Here is an 8852-nt window from a genome sequence, read left to right as displayed (position 1 = left end):
AAATGAGATTACAAAATTGATTGTTGCATCTCATTTGCCTTCTCCTTTTCTCCTCTTGAATTATAAACTAAAATTACAAAACTTACTTAAATAAAACTCCTATGAACTAAGAACAAGAAGAGAGAACTTCAGGGAAAAATATCTAGGAAGAATGGTGAATGATATGTGTGATATATGATGGTTTTCCGAATGAAATGTGCCTCTATTTATAGAAGTTTCCCTGGAGCCGCTGAGCTACTTGTTAGCACCGCTCAGCAGCTGACCAAACCCTTCAGCACGGGTCTGATCACTTGATCAAGCAGCTTTGTCACCTCCTTAAGCTTGACTCATCAAAGCTAGTTGTGAGCTATGGAACCAGCTATGGTGAGCTACTCTGAAAAGCCTATGGTGGGCTACTTGAAGTGATGTCATTGGTGACTTCATGGTTTGCTTGATGGCTAAGTCAAGTTTGGGTGCACACCGCTTAGCACACCTGTAGCACCACTAAGGTGCTTGTTCAGCAACTTTGACAATGCTGACTGGGTCATGGCCTAGTGCTTGCTGACTTAGGCATGAGTCTGGTTCACCGCTGAGCTGCTTGGTTGCACCGCTGAGCTGCTTGTTGAGCAGCTTGGGCGTGTATCAGGCTCGTGTCTGACCATGCCAAGCTTGAGTTTTGACCGTGTCAAGATTAGTCTGGTGCTAGGCTGAGCGGCCAAGCAGGTCCACTCAGCTGCTTGCTTGAGCAGCTTGGTCCAGGTATGGCTGGTGTCCAAGTTAGGTTGGTGTCCAGGTCAGCTTAACGTGGCTTGGTCCATGCTCAGCTGCCTGCTTGAGCACCTTGATTTTGACTTCTTTTTCATTTTGACCATGAATCTTTTTCCTCTTTTCTTCTTATTTCTAAGTCTATAAAACACATAAAAAAGAAATAAAAACACAAATATACAAGATTGTGATATTTTATACAAAAAGTATTGTATTAAGTTGGTTTTTCTCAATTATGCTTAAGATAAGTGCCATAAGAATGTATGAAATTTAGATATGTTTGGCACTTATCATGAATCATATCCATCACTTTTGCCTTGAGAGAGATATTCTTCTTCTTCTTCTTTTCTTTCTCTTCATGTTGTTCAAGCTGACTGAGTTCCAATTCATGTTCCTGCAATTTTCCAAACAAAGCAGCCAAGGACATTTTTGATAAACTTTTCTTTTCAGAAAGGGCTGTAACTTTTGGTTGTCATGTTCTGGTAAGTGATCTTAGAACTTTTAAGTTCAAGTCATTATTTGATAAAAAATTTCCAAGTGCAATAAGATGATTTGTAAGGTGAGTAAATCTCTTTTGTAAATTAAGTATTTTCTCTCCATGCTTCATACGAAACATTTCGTATTCCTAGGAAAGAGTATTTAGTCTCGACCTTTTTACCTCCCCGGTTCATTCGTGTGTGGTCTCTAGAGTATCCCACATTTCTTAAGCAGATTTGCAGTTTGATACTCTAAAAAATTCATCAATACCGAGTGTAGAAGTAAGAATATTTTTTGTTTTTAGATCATATTATACTTTCTTCTTATCTTCATCATTCCATGAGGATTTCAGCTACACTTCCCTCACACTGTTGATAACTGTGAAGGGTTCATATGGTCCTTCCTCAATTGCATTCCAAATGTCTAGATCTTGAGACTCTATGAAGATTCTCATTCTAATCTTTCAGAAGTCGAAGCATTCTCTAACAAAGCTTGGAGAGCGATTGATGTTGGAACCTTCTCCTAGAAATGATCTTGCGGACATCTTCGAAACAGGATCAGTTTTGAGAATAAATTACTCAAAAGAAGCTCTGGTGTCAATTGTAAGACTGAGATGGCAACTAAGAGCGGGCAGTGAATTAGTTGTTTAAAATTGTGACCGATTTTTCTGCACAATTCAAGACTTAATAGCAGCGGAAAATAATATGCAGAAATAATCAAGTAAATGTAAGGAGATAAAGAAGAAGAGAGTACACAGATTTTTTATATTGGTTCACTTTCTTGTCCACCGAAGGCTAAGTCTAGTACTCTTGCAGCACAAGAGATTTCTTCACTAGATATTAAGAATAGTAATTACAATTTCTCACCCTGAGATTCTCTTGTACCTTACTCACTCTCTAACACCTATATAACTCTTTGGAAAACACCCTTTCTAAGTGACTCTATCCCTTTTCTTATCACACCCTTGTGAAATAAAGTAATTCAATACTTTGAATGAAGAAAATGTTTAACAAGATTTTGAAGTTATAAACTCTTGCAATCCAATAACTCAATGTATACTTTAGTACTAATGCTTAAAAGGTTTGAATAACTTGCAATAACACTTAAGGCAACATTACAAAACAAGTTTTGAAAGTTATGAACAAGTTGCACCAAGTATAGAACAAGTATTTCATAAAATTGTAGATTTGAATGAATGAATTATATCTGAGTTGTGTATTGATTGGGTATGTATGAAATGAGTTTTAAAGCCTTTACATAGACTTTCCAATCAACCAGAATACATCTACGAAAAGGTAGGATTTGTTTGGAATGAAATCATTTCGTTTGAGTTGAAAGTTGTGTGGTTTGAATCTGAAAACTAGTGTAACAGCTCTCAGTAATCGATTACCCAACAAGTCTGTCCAACTGCGTAATTGATTTTCACAGGCACTAATCGATTACTCAAAAGGTGTAATCAATTACCCAACTGTTATGTCCAACTTGGTAATTATTTACCATGTTGTGTAATCGGTTACCCACATGGTGTAATCGATTATCATGATCAATTTTTGTTAGACAACTCATTTCTCACTCATGTAACCTGTTACGTAGTTCTGGTAACTTGTTACTTAGTCACAGTAACCTGTTACTTAGATCTAGTAACCTGTATTTTGAAAATTGTTTTCATTTATACTTGTGTTTATCAATTTTATTTAAAATACTTTTGAGCATTACTACTGAATGTTAGTTTAGAGTATAAGGATAGAAGTACCTAAAGACTTATATTCTACATTCTTGAATATTTGTCTTCATTGTCTTCATAAGCATTCTTCCTTTTCTTCTTTTATGTGATGTTGGTATCTTCATCAAAACCGTCCAAGGTCAGGAGTCAGATCTTCTTCATATCTTACTATGTGAAAGCTATGAATTCTTAAGATTCATTTACACATGGTTTCCATGATAAAATTTACATGTGATATCAAAACATTATGTTTAAAAACTTATAGTTTTCCATTAATTTGATTCGATTCTGAATGATATTTTAAAATGTGTTCTTGAATATTTAGAAAACTGAAATATAATTATTTCCACTGCATCATAGTAACAACTAATGAAAACAGAAACAAAATGTTATATTTGTTTTTAGTATGCATGTTTCTCGTATATTGTATACTGATGTATACTGCAGTTTAGTTATAACATAAATATATATACAAAATGCTCTCTCTAGAAGTATGTTTTATATACTGTGAACACCAAATTTTGTACGGCCAAAAGACATTTTTCAAAAAAAATTAACAAATAAAAATAAGATAAATATTTTCGGTTTCTATCATCAATTTCATTTTTTATGTGTTTCATAATAAGAATGAATTAAATTTGAATTTATGACTTTTATTAAAGAGTAAGGATCCAGTTATTCCAAGAGTAAGTTACTCATCATCCTGGCCACTAATTCAACGAATCTCTAATGGTTTAGATCTATCACTAATTCAAACCATTAGATTTCCCTAGAATTTATGATTATGATGAAAAGTAAGTTTAAAAAACTTATTCTTGAAATAAGTGGATCTCTTCTTTTTATTAAATTTGAATTTTAAACATCATAATAGCACAAATCAAAGTTTTGAATTTGAAGTAAAATCAAAAATCAGAATCTCCTTAACTTTCTCTTAGAAGTTAATAGAGGATTTGATTTGATTTTCAAACATGTGTCAAAATTCAGCTTTAAATAGGCATATAAGACATGAAATCATATATCCACAATCCCGAAAATCTCTCATACACAACAAATTAATATCATCCACAACAACCTCAAAATCTCTCATCCATCAGCTCACTCGTCAATTTCTCATCCACCTTTCACTCACCCACAAATCTATCAAATTTCATCCAAAAAAGTTTTTCATTCATCATCTATTTTCAATAATCCTCCACAATTCTCTCAATTAAAAATACATTCATCATTCATTTTCTTCCCTAAACATCAACTTTCATGCACAATCATCCAAAAAACAATCCTCTTCAACCAAAAAACAATCCAAGAAAACCACAGAATCCAAAAAAATACAAAAAAAAAACTTTTCTTTTCTTTTCTTTGAGATTTGTGCAGAGCCTCTACAAAACTTTTTCTATTCTCATTTTTTATGGGAGTAATTAGTTTTCATTGCTATATTATTCCTTACCAAACACAAATATTAATACTTGAAACAACCACACACTAGAAAAAACAGCATTTCATGAAAAACCAAAAATAACAAAAGATAAAAGAATTGTGATCTGCATCTCAGGTCTAGTGATCCATGCCTAAACTCATCACACAACTAGTGATTTGATTGACCAGAACTCATGCGGGTTACATTGTTCCATTTCTCTTGGAATAGGCATAACATGTTTGCCACTCTCCTTACTTAATTTCTTCTTATTTTATTTATAATAATTTTATTCATTTTATTAGTCATATTAGTAATAATTATCATTTGATTATAATTACAGTAAATGCATATAACAATTAGTATTTGATAATTATAATATTAGCTTTGTTGTTATCAAATTTCAACAATTTTAAGGTATGATGCAGTGTCGAACATAAGGGCTACATTTTACTTCCTTATAACTGATAGGATTAGTTATATTACCACATCCTGCAAATATATTTTTTAGATAAAAAAACAAAAAAAATAGAGTTTTTTAATCAACTTTTAATATGAGATACGGTATCGGACGTAAGGGCTATGCTTCGCTTATTTAAAAAAAATTAAATGTTACTTCTTTTAAGAAATAAAATCAATCCAGCCAATAAACATTTTTTTACTCAAAGAACTAGGTAACCTTGATTCCCTAATAGAGATAAGTAGGAGCAAGGTTTCGTCTTGTCAGACACAACAAAAAATAAATAAAATTTTGTCCTCTTAATAATTAAATAAATAACCAAATAAGTTCAAAAGTATAACATAGGCAATATAATTTAGTGAGGGTACCACTTAAAGTGGACGAATAAGGTACTAATATCTTCCCTATTTCGTAACCGACTTCTGAACCTGAATATCAAAAATTTGAAGCTCAATGTGATTGGGCTAAAATATTTTCTGCATTTTTTACCATAAAATATAGTGGCGACTTTAATAGGTCGCGCAGCCGAAAATCTGGGCGCGACGTTTACACTCTAATTATCTTCTTTTTTTATTACTCTATTTTCATTATCTTTCTCTCATTAAACCACACACCATTATTAAAGTGTGTAATTTTTCCTTATTTAAGCAACATATTATGATCAAAATTAAGATTCATTTCTTTTCTTGTTCTTTATCATTTACACTCTAATTATCTTCTTTCTTTATTACTCTATTTTCATTATCTCTCTCATTAAATCACACACCATTATTAAAGTGTGTAATTTTTCTTTATTTAAGCAACATATTATGATCAAAATTAAGATTCATTTCTTTTCTCTTTTTCGTCCACCAGGGTTGGATAAAATTGCTTTTATCGAATGAAGGTTAAGCGCTCTCACCATCAAGATGAGGTTTTAGAGTATAATCATCATGATTCAACAAAATCATTTCAAGCTTGAAACGTTTGATACATTCCAACTTACAAGGGCATGTTAAAATAGATGTGTTTTCTGATTTAGATCAATTAGTTTATGTTAGTTAGTTAGATTTATCTTTTACTATATAAACTCTTGTATTTACTCTCTTTCACAATTCATTGAGAAAATAATGAGAAACATTATTCTTTTTCCTCCTTCATTCTTCAAGATTTTCTTTCTCATTCATACTGCTTTGATTCATCAAGAAGATTTCTTTAATAGCTCCTACCATTTTAACACATCTTTACCCCTTCAAGCAGGGATGTCATTTCCAGGATTTGACTCATGACCTCTTGGTCACTAAGCAACAACCTTATTATTGTGCTAAACTCACCCCTCTTGGGATCTTCAAAAATGCAAAAAGAAATTTATCAACCATAATCTACAAAAGAAATCTACAAACCTCATAAAATAGGAACACTTGAATACATTCAAGTTTAGTTTGTTCCTCAAGTCTTAAAACTTACAGTCCTACACAAAACCAGGTATTGAAGGCAGACACAACTTACAGGCATGAAGTTACTAATAAAAATGCACCCAATAAGATCATAAACCTTTACAACCAGGAAGATCAATCCAATGCAATTGGATTTCCACTTCACCACATTCAACATTTCGCAATCTAAGTATAATATCTTGGATAACTTTTCCATTGGTGTAAGTGATGCAGCTTTCATTAGTCATGCAGTTTTGTTTGCTTGGTTGTATTCTTGAGATTACAGTACCACTTGGGAGGCCAGTTATGTTCATCCTCAAGGCTTCTATAAACGGTAAGATTTCGAATTCGGCATCTCCCATTTTGTCATCTTTGCTAAAAGTGTCATGGTCATACACAGTCTGTAATCATAAAGGATAACCAAACAATCAGAAATCCAATGTCTTGATGATTGGAATATCAGAAATTCTCAGGAATATAGAAATATGAACAGAAGTGGAGCAAATTAATTAAGCTAATAACATTTCATGTGTTTACTATACTCTGAAGCACTGAAACTTGCCACACATTAGAAAGAATGTTCACATTTTAGGTTCAGTTTTCATTTTCAAGTGGTAAAGGTTACAGGTGAAGTATAGCTTCCAATTGTGATTAAATGCATGGGTGTGGCAAGTATTGTCTATGATCAGTTTGTTGAATATATTTAAGAGTCAAGTCTTGCATTGAATATGAGGAGGCAACGAGTGGTTGGAGGCTCCTTGGTTGTGGCCGAGTCCAACACTGGTGTCGCAAAAGCTTATTTAATGCATCAGGTTAAGGCGTATGAATGATTTCATATCTAACACTCATCCTACACAAGAGACCTTTAGCCTTTGAAGCATAAATAATGCATAGACGAACTCTACCTAGTTCTGAAGGCAACGAGTGGAACTTATATCCAATCATATAGAGACTTTAAATCATGTTAATTAGCAATTCTTATAAAAGCTTAAGCGTTAAGATTCATGATTTTTCTAACAAACATTACCACATCAGAGTGATGCAATAATAACACAAAGTTAAAGTCCATTATCTACAGATTCAATGGGACCATAGCTAAGTGATGCAGTTTATTTTCCAAACCAGGACATGTGAAATGATAATATTTATTGCATCAAACCTAAGTGATTCATGAAGTAGCATACATAAATGTTCAATTTCAGATAGTACAAAATTATTCAGGTGTATCTATCTTTCTTATGCGGATTGTTAAATCACACACACAAATCTGTGACAGCACCCTTAAATTGAACTTGATCTTATAAACTAGAGAAGATACTGTATTAAGCAATTCCCTTACCAGTAAGATTGGAAGATTAGGATCTAAAACAGAGAAGGTAATGTCTTCATTCCACTCAGGATTCACATTCTTTTTAATCACACGAGTCTTAAGTTTCTGCAAAAACATTATCATAGTGCATAATAATTAAACAAAATCCACTACAAAAATGTTGCATTTAAAGTGCTTCTGTAAATAGAATTCAGCCATGCCCCCATGCTATAATGTATGAAGTAAACATCAACTACAGCATGAAACAAATTTTATGGGTCTATAAAAGTAAGAATTTTTTGTAATGACTAAACATTAATCGAAGACCAACAAAGTGTTAGTCTATTAGTGTAATGCTATGTTGGATCCCGGGATGACTAAAATGTCAATGATTTGACTCCTGTGAGATACTTATTGGGAGAGTAGTCACGCACTATAAAAGGATTAATTCATTGCCAAAAGGGTGGGATACTCTTGGTAATACAAAAAAACATTAATCGAATCATATGAAATAATTTATGTGAGCATAGACAACATAAGAAATTATAAAATTTTGTGACACCCCATGATTCAATGTTTTTATGGGTCTACCTTAAAAAAGTCAGATGTTGAGAATTTCTGACAAAAATGGAAACTTTCTAATAAAATTACTTTGACAAAAAATCAGAGAAAATAGAAAGAGTAGTACCTGTTTTCCCATCTTAAGAACAACATAAGGATCACTGCTACGAACATCACGAACAGCGAGATTAATACCACACTTGACACGAACCCTTAGAAGGCCAAGAAGATTTTCCATCAGAGACTTTGGGTGTTCCATTTCTTCTTTCTTATCTTTTATAATAATAATAATAATATCTGTAACACATTCAATAAGAATTCATCACAAACAATGATATTATTATTAAATTAGTATGTCTTTTATTTTTGTCTGGATTCTGAGATGAGATTAAATCAGAAAAACAAAAAAATAAAACGTATGGTGGGACCCACCAGAAAGGGGTACTTTGAAGGTAGAGTTTGTTGATGATTCTGGAAGAAAAAAAGTGATTAGATGAGATGAATGTGATGAAGGTTGCTTGATTTATGCGTTTGTTTTTTTTTACAGTTGCTTCGGAACAATACTACAATAAGGCATTAACTAAGATAATATCCTAAATTATATGTCTCAAATCTTCTTCCACGCTAATAACAATAAATCAAAAATAATTAAAGTTTAATTTTTTTATTAACATGATATATTTTTCGTCGTGATACAAGATTTGAGGTCAAATCTCTAGTTATCTGCATGTGCCTCCAATAGAGATGATAAA

At 32.4% G+C, this 8852-nt stretch overlaps 1 protein-coding gene across 1 annotated transcript; it reads right to left on the bottom strand.

Annotated features, from left to right (window-relative positions):
• Positions 1-6177: 6177 nt before the first annotated feature.
• Positions 6178-8401, bottom strand: LOC109337839 (protein C2-DOMAIN ABA-RELATED 4-like). Its single transcript, XM_019574912.1, has 3 exons — positions 8228-8401; positions 7570-7665; positions 6178-6631 (listed from the first exon to the last, which is right to left on the bottom strand). Exons 1-3 carry the CDS (start codon positions 8357-8359, stop codon positions 6341-6343), a joined length of 519 nt encoding a protein of 172 aa, XP_019430457.1. The 5' UTR covers positions 8360-8401; the 3' UTR covers positions 6178-6340.
• Positions 8402-8852: the final 451 nt, after the last annotated feature.

Source organism: Lupinus angustifolius, unplaced genomic scaffold, assembly GCF_001865875.1.
Source record: "Lupinus angustifolius cultivar Tanjil unplaced genomic scaffold, LupAngTanjil_v1.0 Scaffold_11_50, whole genome shotgun sequence".
NCBI classification, from domain to species: domain Eukaryota; kingdom Viridiplantae; phylum Streptophyta; class Magnoliopsida; order Fabales; family Fabaceae; genus Lupinus; species Lupinus angustifolius.
Note: the sequence above shows the minus strand (reverse complement) of the source record. Positions and strands in the feature narration are given on the sequence as shown.